This window comes from Parasteatoda tepidariorum, chromosome 3, assembly GCF_982258835.1.
Source record: "Parasteatoda tepidariorum strain Cologne lab strain chromosome 3, Ptep-v5.0, whole genome shotgun sequence".
Classification (NCBI taxonomy): domain Eukaryota; kingdom Metazoa; phylum Arthropoda; class Arachnida; order Araneae; family Theridiidae; genus Parasteatoda; species Parasteatoda tepidariorum.
This window is the reverse complement of record NC_141757.1, coordinates 62,445,944-62,464,197: the sequence shown is the minus strand read 5'-3', so window position 1 is coordinate 62,464,197 and position 18,254 is coordinate 62,445,944. Positions and strand designations below refer to the sequence as shown.

At 26.7% G+C, this 18,254-nt stretch overlaps 1 protein-coding gene across 1 annotated transcript; it reads left to right on the top strand.

Annotated features, from left to right (window-relative positions):
• The first annotated feature begins 685 nt into the window (after nucleotides 1-685).
• On the top strand, nucleotides 686-16,934 carry LOC107438017 (eukaryotic translation initiation factor 3 subunit G). Its single transcript, XM_016050175.4, has 10 exons — nucleotides 686-902; nucleotides 2,627-2,670; nucleotides 3,308-3,396; nucleotides 5,846-5,905; nucleotides 5,998-6,102; nucleotides 8,478-8,634; nucleotides 11,406-11,519; nucleotides 12,080-12,213; nucleotides 15,494-15,600; nucleotides 16,669-16,934. The coding sequence occupies exons 1-10, from the start codon at nucleotides 886-888 to the stop codon at nucleotides 16,685-16,687; spliced, it is 846 nt and encodes a 281-aa protein (XP_015905661.2). The 5' UTR covers nucleotides 686-885; the 3' UTR covers nucleotides 16,688-16,934.
• The last annotated feature ends 1,320 nt before the right edge of the window (nucleotides 16,935-18,254 follow it).

Genomic DNA, 18,254 nt, shown 5'->3' with positions numbered 1-18,254 from the left:
GGGAGAAAATTATTCAAGCTGTTACTGAGCATGATGCTTGTCAAACTTACCAGTGTCACTGGGTTATTAATATCTTGCTCTTTTCTCGTATTGATTTTGTATGCAATTTTAATATTTTATACAAATATTATTTTGTTAAAAGTTTATTTCCTCAAAAGTTATAATATAAAATATTTTTTTTCTCCAAGGCCCACCTGGAGAATGACCTAAGTTATACAGGCATTTGATGAACAGAATTCTTTGCCACTCTTTTTGGGGCACTATATTATCTGCGCCAATGTTGCCCCCCCCCAGTAAGGACAGATGGTACAGAGAATAAAAGAACATTCATGCCTTGACTGGGATTTGAACCAGAACCCTTCGGATGCAAGGCCAATTCCCTGACCTCCACACAAGCCGGTCGGCGTAATATGAAATGTAATTTTAAACAGAATACCTTTAACTCTAATCGTGCGTACATAAAGTAAAATATATATTTAATATTTGTTGGAATTTAACGACCGATTCCACAACTTTCAATTCTATGCCTTGTCGTGAAAATAAGAAATCAATGGAAAATAGAATAGAGCATTTCTCGCTGAATGCGATTCAAGCACTTCTTATCCCTGCAAAGAAAAATGGAGAACCTGATTGTATTTTTGAATTTTTTAATTTATTTTGAACCTGCAAAATATTTTTTGCTAATCAGATTCTCCTTCAACGCAGGACCCAGAATTTTTTTGCTACTATATTGCCATCTGTTTAAAATTTTTAATAAAGTCAATATAAAAGCTCAAAGCGTAAACTTCATAGATTCAGTAATTTTTTTACCGCATTGATGAAGTGAAGGGAAGTAATGCAATCCCGCTTACCAAATAATTTGTTGACGATACGACTTACTTAACAATGCCGTCAGCGATGGAGTAAGTTTTAAAAATTTTGGCTTTTATAGAGAATAATATATTCCATTAAGTTTAAGTTTCAAAAAACTATTCGATCTGCTTCTGTTAATAGAACAATTTTCTCACTGTATAGCTCTCCCTGCTCTATTATAAAACTCCTATGCATGTTTTAAAACTTCAACTAGTGTTTTTTATTTTATTTATATTTGGTGTTTTTAAGAACGAAAATTAAAATCTCAGGATAAGGGCTTGTTCCTCTTTTTATATTTAACAAATTGGATTGAGCTGATATTAAAACTTTTTTACAAAGTTGAATGAACGTGATTTTCAGGGTAACATACGAGGATCGAAATAAATTATTGGATCCAAATAATTTTTGTGCCTTATTAAAACCTTTTTATTGATATTTAGAAGTCGTAATGGGGAATTTTTTTCGTTTAATTTAACTAGCTACCCTTTTGTAATAATTTTATATATGTAACCTTAACAATAATTATGTAGCTGTTATTACTAGTGACCTACAAAAGTATAGGAATTTTTTAACGAGTGATCTTAGTTTTATTTGATAAAAATAGGAACTTCTTTTCTAGCAGCATATATATATAAAATTTTAAACATTTTAAGTCGTACAGATATGAATTATAAACAGGTTTTCTGCAGTGCTTACAATAGTAGGCAGCTATTTTATTTTACTTGTTACAAAGGTTTAGCTTTAATATGTAAGTAGTTTGGCTCAGTTAATCGAAAATATTATATTCAGAGCAGAATAACGATTTAATATTTTTCAAAACTTTTTTCAGTTTAAGGTGACTAAGCCTAAAAGTTCTCTTTAAAATAATATATTATATTTTTCTATTGATATTATGTCATATGTTGTACATATAGTAATGTCAAGAGCTCTCCCAAGTTTTCTAATTAATGTTCATTGTTTATTTTGTGTCAAGCCCAAACTTTGAAGAAAACAAAGATTATTCTCTGAAAGTTAGAAATAAATTAAGTATGATTTAAACTGTCCAAAATTTTAAAAATAATAAGTTTACAGTGAATACCTTGAAGTAACATTCAGAGTTATGAACACATTTTCTCTCATTGAGATATACACAGTATAAGAGAAGTAGATAAGTTATTAAACTTAGTTAATTCGTAGCAATATACTAATTATTGATTGCATTTTAAAAAATTCCCCTGCAAATGTATTTTCTTTGGGGAAATTTTTATTTTTTTAATCCTAAAATATACCTATTCAATTTGGAAAATAGGATTCTGAAACTGTTGTACCAAAATATTAAACTCTTCTTAATTAATTATTTACTTATTCTTTGTATTCTTGACCCCATTTTCCAATTGCTCATGACAGAATCTGTTTTTTTTTTTTTAATAGTTTTTAATATTTATTTATGATGTCTGTTTACTTTTTTTTGTTTTTGCATTTTTTAACCACCTACTCTTAATTTCAAAATTAGAGAATTTAATAATTAGAAGTTGTAACTTTTACATTATGTAAATATTTTTTCTAAGGATATTAAATTAAAAGTGTGTGGTGTTTCGAAACAACATTGGTTTATTTTTATTTATTTGCTCAAAGACTAAATTTTTATATTTCTATGCTTACTGAGCAGTGAAAGGTACTGCATTTTATTATGGTCACATTTATGAAAATTGGAGTTTTTGAGCATAACATTATTTTTTAAATCAAATTTAGCTAATACATTGATTATAATTTTTTTCCTCCTTTTTTTTTTTAGTTCCAAGCCAATCAGTTGGGCTGATCAAGTTGAACAAGGAGAAGGTAATATATCATCAATTTAATATTTACTATTTTATGTTTTTCGTTGAATTGAAATTAGTTATATATATTTGTGTGATTGATTTTACATAGTCCTAAAAATCTAACATTTCATCACCTCTACTTATGGAGTCTTTGCATCACTACTTAATGAATATTTATTTTAAAACTAACTCATTCAGACAAAATTTTCTAAAATTTCGCTTAAACCATTATTTTGGAGTTTTAAGTGATAGTCTTACATGTAATTTTGTTTTGTAACTGCTAATTTGATTGTCTTCCTCTCTGCTACCCATTCCAATCCAAATGATTTCTGTTCTAATATATCTTAGATATCTAAATACCTATTTATAAGTGTATTATAAGCTTGGTGGTACCACTCTAATGTAGTATAAAAACTTGCATTGCATTGTTAAGTAAAAAATATGTTGTTCTTAACTTTATTTATTTATTTTGGTATTCCTTTGTTATATGGAGGCATCAAAACTCAAAGACTTAAATTAACTAAAGACATCTAAAACTATAGATTTAATTTAAATCTTTTTTCCCTTTTCTTTCTATAAAAATACATATTTTCTTATGTTTTTTTATTTGAATTTATAACCTTATTAATAGTTTTCAAATTATATTTTACTTTTAGCTGATTTACAACCTGCTGGAGAAGTTATTTCAGGTGATAAGAAGATAGTTACTGAATATAAGCATAATGATGAAGGGAAAAAAGTTAAAGTAAGTAATAAGCCTATACTAAGTTGAAATTATGTAGTCTTTTTGTTTTGATGTTTTCTGATTTGGTTTGTTGATGCTCTTCTGGTTTTTTTTTCATTCCTATTCTTTTGAAAGGTCACTTTTATTGGTGCTAAAAACAAGTTTGCCAACCTTATTATATTCAAAAATTTCTTTTTATTGCTTCAAACAAAATAATTTTTTAAAAAAATGGTCAGCATATGTCAGGTCTTTGCATTGAAACATTAATTTTGAGAACAGTAGACCAATATTTAGCGAGAAACATACTTATTAATAAAAGAAAGTATACATTAAAATAATATTGTCAATGCATATCTGATCTTTGCCCCTGGGTGCCAGATTCAATAGTGCTCAACAACAATGAAATCAGATTTGAAAAATATATGCTAATATTAAGGGTTAAACTAGCCCATAAATATTAACATTAACAAACACATAAAGTGTCTAAAACTTATTTATTTAAAAAAAAGAAATCTTTCAGAATAGCTTCTAGGTCTTTATCAAATTTATCAGGGTTTTAATAAATCTATGAGTTCCACTCAACTATTAGTAGATGAAGACACTTTTTTCTTTATGTATAAAGTTGTATAACAATGTTATGTGTACCAACTTTGTTTAAAATATTTCTTTATAGTCAAGATGTGTTTTAGCACATTTTTCTTTTCATTTTTTCTTTCTATAGAAGGATGTGGAAGTAACTTACACAATAACCATATATGTTGAAGAGTTTTAATTCCGTGAAATTTGAGAAGTGTTGATTTGTGCTAGATATACACCCACAGTTTTTATGAATATCGAAACAAAGAAAGAAAATGTTTAGTTTTAATGTTAATATCTTCTATGTGAATTTAAAAATAAAACATTAATTCAGCAAATGTATAGATTCATTGTCTTATTTCTGTCTTTCAAAGCATTTTAATCTTAATGTGAAAAAAAATTAATAGCTGTGTGTAGACCATACTAAAAAAAGTTATTGATTGATGAAAAACTTGTTTATTTTGAGTTTCTTACTAGTTTTTATTTATTTAGTCAATAATTGAGCAATATATAGTTCAAGGTTTAAAACTGAAATACATGGTTCGAGGAAATACACACTTTATTTTTATAATTTATTTTTCTATATTCTTAACTTCAGCAATTTCTGAAATATTTTCCTCATTATTATTCAGCCTTTGTGTCCACTGTAATAATTTTTTATATTACTTTAGTAATATTTTAGTAGTGCAGAGTTTTATATTACAGTTGCATCTATTAACCTTTAGAGGCTATTTGTACATTCCAGGGTTGGTAAGGTTTAGGACAGAATGGATTAATCCACGGTTTAAACCGTCCTGTCCAAAACTATCCTAAACTGTCCAAAACCCTTTTACTCAAATTATGTCACAATTTTATCTGAACAATATTTAAGAGGTAAAATAAACATAGAACTAATAACATATTGATAATTAAATATACTAGAGAATATTTGTTTTTAAAAGTATAATGTTTTATTAATATTGTTTGACTATTCAATTTAAACAAAGGTAGATTAATCATTAATCAAGTTTAATTGGTCCTCTCATTCAATAGTACATAACTGAAGTTTGGCCTTGCCATACAGGTTAAAATATTAGGGACTAAGTGCTTGGTTCGTCATAAACAGGTTTATTTATCTATAGTACTATTCAAGAATACTTTTATTTCATTCATGTTCAATTCTTTTAGCATAGTGGTGATACATAACCAGTGTCAGTAACTGAAACTGATGTTATGCCCTTCAAAACTGTTTATACATTTTTCAGTTATTTTGTATTTTCAATTTAAACTAATAAAATTATCTTTAAAAACAATTTTTTTTAAAATAGATGTCTATTTTTATCATCCTGTGATGCAGATTTTATAACATATTTTTAAAAAAATATTGTGAAAAATAAAAGGTTAATTTTTAAACAAATTTAGTATTTTTTTTTAAGAAAAATTATTATTTTTTAATATTGCCATATTTATTCTTATGCAAAAATATTATTTATCAGTATTAAAAGCATATTTTTATTTAAAGGATTAGGTATTCACTTTTGTTGTTCAATGAATTGTGGAGCTTCAAAAATTATAAACCTTTTCCTATTATATTATTTTCTTTTAATAGTAAATTGTATAAAAAATATCAAATATTTATTGATACATGTAATTATTATGTGTACAATGGTTACACCTATAGAATTTTTACCTTTTACAAAAGTTCAAGGTATTGGACACTTTAGGATAGTTTAACCCAGTTTAGGACAGTTTTACCCAGTTTAGGACAGTTTTACCCAGTTTAGGACAGTTTTACCCAGTTTAAGACAGTAAAACCCACGTGTCCTGTCCAAAACCAGTTTAGGACGTCCAAAACCCCAACCCTGGTACATTCATATAATTTCTGTATTATATTAAAATTATTTATTATTTTTAGATTGTGAGGTACTATAAGATTGAAAGAAAAATGGTTTCTAAGTCTATTGCTGTTCGTAAGGTAATGAAGTTATTATTTTTCTTGTCTTGAAAAAGCAATTGTGAGATATCAGATTTCATCTTTAAAAAAAATTCTTTATTTTTCCCTTTAAGGCTTGGAAGAAGTTTGGAGCAGCATCAAATGATCCTCCTGGTCCAAATCCCTCGAATACTATTGTATGTGAAGAAATCTTCATGCAATTTTTATCAAATAAAGAGGTTTGTATATTTTTAATTGATATATTTTCATTTCATTTCATGCCGTGTTTATGTCACTTCATAGTGTGCAATTAATTACGTATTAGACGTATTATTATTTAGAGACATACAAGCTACTTTTCGACAGATAACACTTGAAAAAATTTAATGGAAAAAAAATATTATAGTTAAAAAGTGCTATAAACCAGAGTGCGTATAATTTTTAAAAGGTGTTTTTTTTAAATTTATGTTTTTTAAAAGGCCTTGCTTTATTCATTGTGGGATTGTAAAAAGTGCTTAATTGTCTCTTTTTTCAAAGTGATATTTTCTCTTTGTCAATTGTCGTCTTAAATTGCAAACAAAGCATGATTTACTGAATTTTTCCTTACCTTCAACAGAAAGTAGTTATTTTATTATGTTTATGTAAAGTAATTGAAAATGTTTTTGCATTTTGTTGATTTTATGTATATGAAGAACTTTTAACAATTGAAAGAATAAAAATTTACAACAGTGCAAATCCTAATCATGCTTTTTTTTTCTTTTTCAAACAAAGAAGAAACATTTTTAAAGAGCTTGAAAAGTACTTAAAAGCATTTTTATTTATTCATTATTATCTTTTCATTTAATATTCTACTACTAGGATTATTAATTTAAGTTTTAAAAATATATTAAAATCAGTATTTTATGGAGCATTCAATAATGCTTTTACTTCTTTTAAATAATGTAGGATTTTTAGTTAAGTTTTAGTTTTAAAAAAATCTTTTCTAACATGAAAAAATAAAATTATATCAGATTAGGTGCCGTAGTTTAATAAAATTATACAGATTATATCTGTAAGGTAAAGAAGATAGAACTGAAAAATGTAATTCATAATTTTATCATTAATGAAATAAAGTAGGAACAAAACTTAAACAAATTTAATTAGCACATTAATTACCAGCCAAGTACAGGCTGGTAATTATACTATATTATACTATACTATATAACTATACTATATTGTTAAAATCAAAGTTAAATTTTCTTATTTTAGCAACCATTTTAGTTTTTAAATTTTGCAATAAGTTTGTTTTAATAAAAAATGTTATTGCTTTGAGAAAATATATTTTCTGAAAGAAATGGTTGGAAGTTTATACGCATCTTGATACCACTTGATTGATTTAAAGTGAGAAAAATGTTAACTTTGTCTTATACAGTACAGAACCCGTTATCCGGAAATCAGAAAACCAAAAAACCGGAACAAAATTTGATACATTTTCCTGCCATTTAAAAAAAAAAAAAAAAAATTCCTCATAAGATTTTAGAATTTTTTCTTCTTCTATTTTGAAAGATGGTTACCTTACCATCGTTTTGGAAAGAATCATTAGTGTATTACTTCATCGTTTTTTCTTCTTTTTCAGATTATTTCCATTTTTTTTTTTTTTTTTTGGGTTGAGTTTAACAATAAAAAAAAAACGGCTTTTTGTAGCGATTCAGAAAACCGGAAAAATCAGTTATCCGGAATAGCGATGGTCCCGATCGTTCCGGATAATCGGTTCCCTACTGTATATACAGCTAAACAATGTGAAAAGAACACACAGTAAAGCAACATGAAATCATTTAAGTTTTACAACGGAAAACTTTCTTCTGAGTCAAAATTTACTGTGATAAAAATATTGTTTTTGTGTTTTTGGTGCAATTACTAATTAGGGTAAATGCGGAATTGTTTTGTTACCCACCAATCTTACAAAAAATTCTAATTTAATGAATTCTGGGTATTGATAAACCTGGTTCCTACTCTTATACTTAAAAAGTTATTGTTTTCATATGTGCTATGATGCTTTATTGTATTATGAATTACTATCTATTAAAAAAAGATGTTTAATGATTTTAAATTATATTTTAATTTCATGTTTTATTGTTAATCAATTATATAGGAGAAATTGCAATTCTTGAGAGTTATTTAAAATTATGTTAAAGGAATCAAAACTTGTTTTTATGTAATTTTTCATATCAAGAGAATTGAAAAGCATTATGTTTTTAGATGTTAAAATTTTGTGATAATTATTTTCATCTAACCAAATCGTAAAGCCCCTTGGACTGACATTCTTTATAATATTTACTCTATCAAAGTTTAAATGATAAATTCTGATGGAATTAATTTCAGATATACATTAGCAGTGCTGGGGTTCAGCTTTTAAAAAATGAGGTTTTAAAAAATTTAGTTAGAAGGAACATTACATCTCTAAATTCACTTTAAGATACATAATTATTTTCTTTTTTGGTAGTTGTAATAGTTTTTAGAAATGCAATTTACCAGAAAAAATCTGCGTTCCAAATATTTTATTTTTTTTAAATTTTTTTTTCAAATTATGCAAAGTGAGTGATAATTTAATAAAGTTTTATTGCTTGTGTTGCAGGAAGAGAAGGGACAGGAAGAAGATCCATTAGCTAAATTGAAAGGTCAAAAAATGGTGAAATGCCGTATTTGCAAAGATGATCACTGGACAACTCAGTGTCCCTACAAGGATAAGCTTGGTACTTTACCAGATTTGTTGAAGGAAGAACCTAAACCTGGTATGTGTCAAATTTTAAGGTATTTTACTCTTTACGCTTGCGATAGGTTATTGTTAAGCATTCTGAGACAAGTCAGACTTCTTGGTTACAACTGAATGACAGTAATCAAAGTGGCCACAAAAACTTGAAATTTCTCCCTATAAAATGGCTTGGTTTAGTTTGAATTACCTCTAAATATTTTTTTTTTTTTTTTTGAAAAATTTTTGAAAGAAATTTTTAAATATTTGACTTTTCAATAAAAATTATAAAAAATTCTGTAAGAAATTTTTGTTCTAGCCTGTCGCCTGATTCATGTGGCATATTAAGCATCTCTAGTTAGGACATGTGTCTACTCATTTCTCAGAAAGCTTTCAATTGTTTCATGAACTGTTCTCGGAACTGCTTTTTACTTCGACATTTTAATACAGACAAGTCTAAAATGAATTCTTGCCTGAGGATATTTTAATTTTATTATTTTTCGGCATAAAATAAAAAGAAAGTTGCATATAGTAAGTCCGTGATTTTCAAAAGCAAAACAAAAAAAGGGAAAAAAGTGTTTTTCTGAGAAATTTGTGCATATTATAATAGGGAAAAAAGTGTTTATCGTATAAACACTGTAAAAATGAACACTCAAATTTCACTAAACTTTCTTCGTTTTTGACAAAACCGTTTCCTAGTATATGCTCCAAACAGAAATTTCGTGTCAAACTGATGAAATAACTGTCGTTGTTTCTTCGAGGAAAATAATAAAAATAATCAGAAGATATTATCAAATATTCAAGAAAATTTCAAAAAATATAACTCAATGAAAACTTTTAAAACGAATCATAAAAAGCGTAAACGTATCATAAAAGATTCCTGATCATCATTTGTGTCAGATTCATTAGCGTAAGCATTATTGTCACACGGATCCCAATCTGCAATGGATCTACTCCATCCTCGTCTGCTGAGTCCCACAAAAAATTATTTTCACCCCCATCCAAAGAATTTGGAATTTAGTATATATTATAATAACATTTGAGTCCACATTTTCCACAGGTCCAGTATAATTTGTCACATGACGTCTGAAGGAATAATGATCGGCTTACGAACAGCGGTCGACTTATACACCCGACCTACCAGACATTTGCTATTTCGTAATCAAAAATTGCAACCCAGAGTTGACGCAATATTTTCTCTATTCCCGAAAAAAGAAGGTGCGTTAATTTCAGAAATTTATTAGGTGATCGTTTTTGTTATCTACAATTATTTCAAAAGATTTCAAGTTAAAAAGATTTTAGCTAAAAAAAATTACTACTAAAATCTTTTTTAGATAAAATAGTTAAGTGCTTTGACTCTGGTATTAAATTAAAGCAGAAATGGAAATGTTAAGTTAAAAAACCCGTTAGCTAATCAGTTTTTTAAATTAATATGAAGTAAAATGCTGTTAAGAAAATCCTCGACAATGAACAATGTACTGAAACTGTGCTTCAGATACGCTCAGATATACAACTACTACGCTTAAAATAAATAAAACGATTAATCTATAACCGTGGTGAGTAAATAGACATATTTATGTTAAAAGTACTGTTTTCAATTTTATAAACAATTAACAAATTGATGTTTTCTTAAGAAAGATTTGTGAAAGCTGACCAAGGTAAAGGAAAAGCAAGTAATGGCTTAAAACAGTTTTACTTCTTAGTTTCAGTTCTATGAATTCCCTCTTTGTTAAAATAGAATTTTCCGCTATGTCAAAATAGATTAAATGTCTGCTTTCCCCACCCCCTCCTTTATTCATTTTGTTTAGCTTTCTTCAAGTTTAGCTCAAAGATACTTTGTTTCGGAAGGTCAATGATGTCAACTGATGTTTTAAAAATTTAGTTTTAGTTTTTTTTTGTAGTATATGATTTTAATAATAGTGTCTGTTTTTTAATCTGATGCAAGGTACAGAAACAATACAATAAATTACTAAAGCAGAATTAACATGGTGTATCATGAACCTTTGAATAAATATGTTCAGAATTATTTTACAGCAATCTTTCAAGATGTTTAGAGTTTAAAAACACAACTGCAATATTTGTATTTTCACTATATTGTAAGAATAATGAACTTAAGAAACTGAGCATTTAAAGAAATTACTTTTGTTATTTGTGTAGTGTAAGTACTGCAGAAGAAAAATGCACCTCATAATTACCTAAGTATTTTTCTTTAAAAAATTGTAGGTACCATAATATACATTTAGTGAAAAAAAAAATAATGTTAATGAAAATGAAAATTGTATTTGCTGAAATTGTTCTACATTACACCATAGTAAGATAAAAACATAAAGTATCTGCACACCCAATCCAAAAGTATCTGCAAGCCCATATTTTTAATAATAGAATAATTTTATTAAATTTACGAAAACCGTTAACTGTTTAATATTTTTATTTATTCTTGACAAAAAACATCTATATATACATGCACATTAACATTAAGAGCATTAAAAAAATATTAATAGTTATACATAGAACTACATTCATATAAAGTAATTATCCTATTAAGCAATATTAGTAATTTACCTCAAATGAAATTACATTAAAATATTTTTACATACATGATTACGCTGTCTGCTTCATATTTTCTTTTCCCCACTGCAAACTTTTTTTGTGTGTGCGCGGATACTTTTTTTTAAATATTATAATAAATATTAAAGAAGTATTTGGAGAATTGCCACCAATGTATCCTTGCACGGTGTGCACTTGTGTGTCTGTATTATCTAACTGCATTACATATTTATTGTTGTCTAATGAAGAATTTTCGTATTGTTCTAGCTGCAGCACCGAGTCCTCAAGCTGAAGAGAAAGTAAAAGCAGGAAAATATGTCCCTCCAAGTATGAGGGAAGGAGCAAATAGAAGAGGAGAATCTATGACACCCTCTAGAAGAGGTATTTTATTTCATTTTCAATTTCTGATTAGTTAAACTATTGTTAAATTAAAAGCATGGATTTTTATTATTTAAAGATAACAAAGAAATTCAACACTAGTAAAGTGCTAAATTAAAATCAGTAATATCTATATTCATGTATTATATAGTTTTGTCATGTTTAAAACATTCAAGTTCCATATATTTTTTCAAATTGTAAGTGATGGTGTTTTTAAAAGAAATTATTTCTTAAGGTAAAATAGAAATACAATTAAATGCTTTCTAAAGCAATTTATAAGTATGCATGTATAGATGTAAAGATATGTATATAAAATATATTTCTCAAACATAAAACAGTTTTTTTATTTTAGCACAAAAGGAATATTTAAACAACTGTAGAAATATTTAAAAATATCATTGAAAATGTTTAGCTAATCTAATCAAATATTTTGTACTTTATAGTTTAAAGGAAATCAAATTCTTATAACTATTATATTTTGTTAGTCTTTAGGAGTAGCTAAGAGCTTTCATTTTATATTGCATTATATTTTATACTTACTAACATAATTCATATTTATTTAGATGAAACGCCTACAATTCGAGTAACCAATCTTTCAGAAGATGTGAGAGATTCAGATCTGCAGGAACTTTTTAGACCCTTTGGAACTATTGCAAGAATATACTTAGCTAAAGATAAATCTACTGGGCAATCAAAGGTAATTTGTTTTTAGCTTTATTATTGTTAAAAAAAAAGACCACCGCACCGTAATTTTGCAGAGAAGCGCTGCCCTGGTATACAAGCCGCGCCCTCAAAAATCGGCTAGAAATAAAATTTTTCGTCTGGTATGCCACACCACCACACACGCTGCGCCAGATTTTACTATACCAAAGCAGGTGTTGGTGTTGATTACAGACTTAACACATGTTCTAAATACACACACGCATATATATATATATAACTTAAATAGTTAAATAAAAAAAACAATAACAAAATGTACAAATAAATTGAAACAATCCTGCTATATAAAATAGATTTCAATAACTTTCTAAGTAAATATTAAGCATTTTCTAATTTTAATTTGAAGTAACCATTAAAATATGAATCAGATAATTAATGTAACAAAAATCATTAAAATAAGTAGGTATATTTTTTTTTTACTTGATATAAATATTTCAGAAATGATGTAAATTCTTTTGTTTTATTATAATAATGTTTCAGTTATGCCTTTCATATTATTGAATAAAAAATTAAATAATATATTTACACATTACTTATGTATATCTGCGTTTCAAAAATATGCAATTAAGAAATGACAGTCGATATGTTTCAAGTTCTTCAAAAATAGGTGCCCATTTTCAAGACTTTCCAGGCGTGAATGAAAGAATCAAAAATGTTTTAAACTAAAAAACACAAAGTTGTCATCAAAAAATTTTAAAATGAAGGGGAAAGACAAAACTAAAAAAAAGAGGCCTAGAGAGAAAAAAAGAGGAAAAGCAGAAAAATCGTGATCAATAAGTCAAAGCATTTCTGCACACTTTAACGTTAAAAAAATATTCAATGTAAACTCATTTTCATTTTAACTTAAATAGTATACTCTGTATCTCTTCTAAATTTTTCTGATGTTCTTAGTAGAGATTATTTTTATAACTGGGGTTAGTTTACTGTTTGAAAAAGTAAAATTTCCCTGACTGATTGCATATTAACTCAGTATTATGGCAAGAAGGAGTCAATATGGCAAATGCTACACCGTGGGAATCTCTTAATTCAATTGTTATAACTTCTTCGAATTTAACTTAATTTTAGGAAAATTAACAGGTGAGAATTAATACCATATATCCCAGTGTATTAATTGACCTCTTATGTAAGTTGACCCCTATTTTTATTATGTAATGACAAATTTCTGGTATCTCAACTGCAGTAAAACTAACTACGAAAAGTGCTGTTTTATTGTAAAATCTTAATAAACGTGGAAACTGCTGATATACTGCATCCAATAATGAATATTGCTTTCAAAAAGTGTTATAACTTCATGACTCACTATTGCAGCGATTATTATCAATAAAAAACATTAGATTCATATTCTGTTAATAAATGGCGAGACTGACTTGACAAGATTTCTATTCATATATTTTACATGCATCATAATCTTGAAAATGTTTCTCTTTAAAAAAATTTTGTGACTCCGAAAGGAGCACGGATAATCCGCACACGGATAATCGAGAGTGTACTGTACATACATGTTCCTCTTCACTCTGAAGCATGGAGCTTCAATCATCTCACTCTACCTTTTACTTGATATTTTGCCTCTCTCCATGTTTTTCCTATTGTTTTCAATTTCCTTACAATCGCCCTGTGCCAAGTATTTTTAGGTCTTCCTCTTTTTCAATTGCCCAGAGGTTTCCAATCAAAAACTTGTTTTACTTTAAATTTTTCAAGTTTATGTAGAACATGACCAATCCATTTCCATTTACTTTTTTTAATTTTCAGTTCAATTGGTGTCTGTTTTATTTTCTAAGGATTTCTTCATTACAAATTTTATGAAGCCACTTGTTATGCAAGATTCTACTTATACTGTTGTTTATAAATATTATTTTTTATTTGCAATATTTATTGCAGGACAGATTTAACATTAGTATTGAAAATTCTAATTTTTATTGAATTTGTTATGTTTTTGTTTTTCCAGAATTTATTGAAAATTGCATAACTGTTTCAAGCTTTGTTTAATTTATTTAGTATATCTTCATCAGTTTCTCTTTTGTTTATTATACTTCCAAGATACGTTAAACTGTTTACCTCTTCTAGTTTGCTATTTTCTAATTGTGTAGGGTAGTAGTTAACTTTCAAAATTTCAGTTTTATTTTCAAAATTTCAGTTAAATTTCATTTTCTTTACTTCTACGTTTAAAATATTTGTGTTAGTTTGCATGTTCTGAAAGGTGTTGTTCAGTAAACATAAGTCGTCTGGAAAATCATAGTCGGAAAGATACAGCAAGGTTACATCTTATACCCCTTTTATTCTCTGATACTCTCTTCATAGTCCACTTAATAGCAATTAAAAATATTGTTGGTAGGCATTAATAACTTGTGTACTGTTTTTATATTAATTTCATAGTACTTCAACAGCTTCCAGAGTAAGTTTTGAAATACTCTTGTATAAATTAGTATAACTTAATTAGTTATCATAATTTTTTTTTTCTGGGTGAAATTTATAGTATTGTAACTAAAAAAACTAAATGTGTTAAGAAAATGTAAAATTTATTGTGTTACATTATTAAGAATAGGTTTTGAAAGGGGTAGATTAATCTAGGGTTATTCATATTTATCTTATTGTTTACAGTGCATCATTATTTAACAATCAACACATGCCCGACTTAATTGTCAGTATATATGATAACTTTCCCGCTTAACTTTTAGAAAGTCCACTTATCTGCCAAGGAGTACATTATGATAATAGAATCTAAATTTATAGATGGTGATTAACTGTCTTGCAAAATCCAATAGAACTGTAGGTAGGCTGCATTTCTCTACAAAATACTTTGTTAGCCCTTTCTTACACAAAAGTATGGCTGGAAAACAATTTCTTGGCAATGGTGACTCTGGACTTTTTCCCCATAGAACCACTTAGAGAAGGACAGACTGAAATTTCCTTAGAAAGGGGAGGAAAGAGAAAAAGCAGCCTCACACACTGATCCTTTTTTCATCATTTCTCTTACGCCCTTAATTATATAATTGGGTGTATAGTCAACTTGTCCTTCAGCCATCAGTCTTTAAAATGTTTTAGAAAGTGCTAAAACAAATAAGCTCATTGTCTATGTGAGTATAAGGAATAGTTTAACATTTGCATAAGGTCATTTATTACAATAAGAAGTATTATTAATATGTGTATTTACTTATCTGATATTGTTTTTCACTTTTAATGTTTTGATGCATTGTAAACTTTTTTTTCTTCTTTTTTTAAAATTTCTGTTTTAAAAATTGATTTACACTATTTTGCAGGGATTTGCATTCATCAGCTACCATCGGCGAGAAGATGCTGCTAGAGCAATTCAAAGTGTTGATGGCTTTGGTTATGATAATCTTATTCTAAGTGTTGAGTGGGCCAAGTATGTCATTAATTCATACATTAAAATTGTTTTTTTTCTTCTCTTTTTTATTTTAAAAGAAAATATAATATCCACTAAATCATGATAAAACGTTCTATAATTCAATTCCATTGTAACACACTAACAATCATAGATGAATAAGTACTTTTTTAAAAATATATAAAAAAATTATTTTAAGCACGCCTACATTTAGTATGTAACCTTATTAAATAATTATGATTAAGCGATGGTAAACAAACAGAAATTACCTTGCTTTTAGATATTACGTATTAATAAACCTACCTATAATAAGCATATTTATTTTAAAATAATGCATATTTTAATTTGAATATAATTTGCTACATTTAATGGGATTACTTTCATAAAATTATAACTGCAACCACAATTTAAAGAAAATGCCAAACAAAAATAATTTGCAAAAATAAATACATTTTTACTACATTTTTTAGTAAACATTTAATTACATAATAATAACATTTAGTAACATAATAATGAATAACATTTAATAACATAAATCATTTAATTTTTGTTAATAATTTAAGACCCTTTTTAATTATTTTGTTTTAAAAGATATTTCTGTGCCTGGTGTAACTTAATAAAGATAACTTGAGAAATTGATTTCTATGTGTATTAATAGGACATAGTATCATAATATTGTATAATGCAACTGGATAGTATGCATGAATAATAAGGATTTTGAATTATTCTTGTTTAAAAGTCATATGCTAATTGAGTAATAATGGAAAATCCCATCTGTCTGATTTATTTTGGATAACTTAATTAAAATTTATTCTTTTTAATTGTTTTTCTGAAAAGAAGATAACCTAATCTTTTGCAGCTTCCATCAAAAGTTTTCCTATAGTTGAAGGAGTGGAAATTTTATGAACTTTTTTGTCATTTTAAAAAAGAAGTATTCATAAAAATTTAAACTAAGTGTTGCTTCTATAATGTTAACTTTTTGTTATATTCTTATGGGAAGATCAAACTCAGTATTCATCTTCTTAAAATCTTTTTAGCTTGTTAAGAAAATGTATTTGAAACATTTTGTAATAAGATAATTTTTTTCAGGCCTTCTGGAACAAATTGAAAATAACTGTTCATTTGCAAAATGACTTTTGGATTTATACTATGAAATATCTGTATAACTGGACTTATATAATAAAATACAATTGTATTTGTTTGTTAAAAAACTTTTGAACATGTTTTAATACTTTTAGGCTTATTATGTAATAAAATTCAATAGAACTCACAAAAAAAAATCCTATTAGATTTTTATTATGAAATATTCTACAAATAGACTCATCAAATAAAATTTAAATTTCTATTATCAGTGAGTTTCTTTGTGTATTTTGTCTTATTTATTATGCTTGTTAATTTTATGTATGTATTTCATTATAAAGCTACGGTACTATTTGTGAAAAAGTATACTAAGGTACTATTTGTAAGTTGGTAGCAAAAAAATTAACTTTTTTTTTTGAACGTGATACCACCCATCTATGAGAATGAATTTATCAAATATGACCAAACTCAATTCTTATCCTTATAAACTAATCTTACTTATGCCTTTAATGCTAGTTACTTAAAAACAGCTCCTTAATTTTCGAATTTATAACACTTTACTTAGCTCAAATTGTATGCAATTTTCTTCCTATTTAAAAGCAACTCCATTCATTCCATGTTTTAATAATTCATCCTGAAGACTTTCAATATTGCATTAATATACTCTTAAAATTTTCTCTTAAAAAACAATTTGGTAATAAGCATTATGTTATCATTTTATTACGTTTGTTAAATTAGATAGTCTATGTACCCAGTCTAAATTAAATTGATCACATGTGAGAATTTCCAAAGACTTTCTCAGAAGCGATAAAAGGCATGAACTATTTGCACTGGCTAGAAAATTCCTAAGAAAAAGGCAAAATTTTGCGAAATTCTTTTGAGCTTACGTTTTAATTATGTTTTAACTATAACTGATAAAGATGTGATCTAGTTATTAGTTTTTTATTGTGTATAAAGGTATATATAATTTTAAGTTCTGAAAAAAATTTTAAAATTTCTGAGCTGTAACTGAAAGAATCAAAATTATATATTTTATTAAACTACATGCATTAAACAATTTTTTATGTAATTAAACATGGTTTGAAATCATTTTGTTGTCACACGCAATTTATTTTATTATTTTATATAAAGAATCGTGAAAAGAAATTGAAAAAAAAATTCGAATATGTGAATTGTTAACACTTAATTGACCTGCAGTTTTACTCAAACTATGTCATGTCACTGGCTGTTTGCTATTAAGTAAAGTAAAGCATTCTATACAAATTCCAATAAATTTTATTTATTCTGAATTAAATGAAACTATACTTTGGAACAATCGATATTGGTCTGTGTTTTATAAATTAAAATAGATAATGCAAATGCAATGGTGAATTGACTTGTCGCTGGTCGACAATGTGTTGAGTAATTTAGAAAGTAATAAAAATGATTAAATGTTAGAAATAAAATAATGCTTCTTTGTAAAAAACTTTTAAATCATGTTATCCATCATAATTTTTTCAACAAAAAAAAATCAAATGAAAAAAAATATTAAACGTGTTTAATGAGGAATTTATTCAAGAAGTTAATAAAAATCATTTGTTATTTTAAAATAGCAA

Bases quoted from the DNA above. Each gene is read 5' to 3' on its own strand.
- LOC107438017 (XM_016050175.4), top strand. The intron at 11,520-12,079 runs GTATTTTATTTC...ATATTTATTTAG, and splicing joins TATGACACCCTCTAGAAGAG to ATGAAACGCCTACAATTCGA. The intron at 12,214-15,493 runs GTAATTTGTTTT...ACTATTTTGCAG, and splicing joins AATCTACTGGGCAATCAAAG to GGATTTGCATTCATCAGCTA.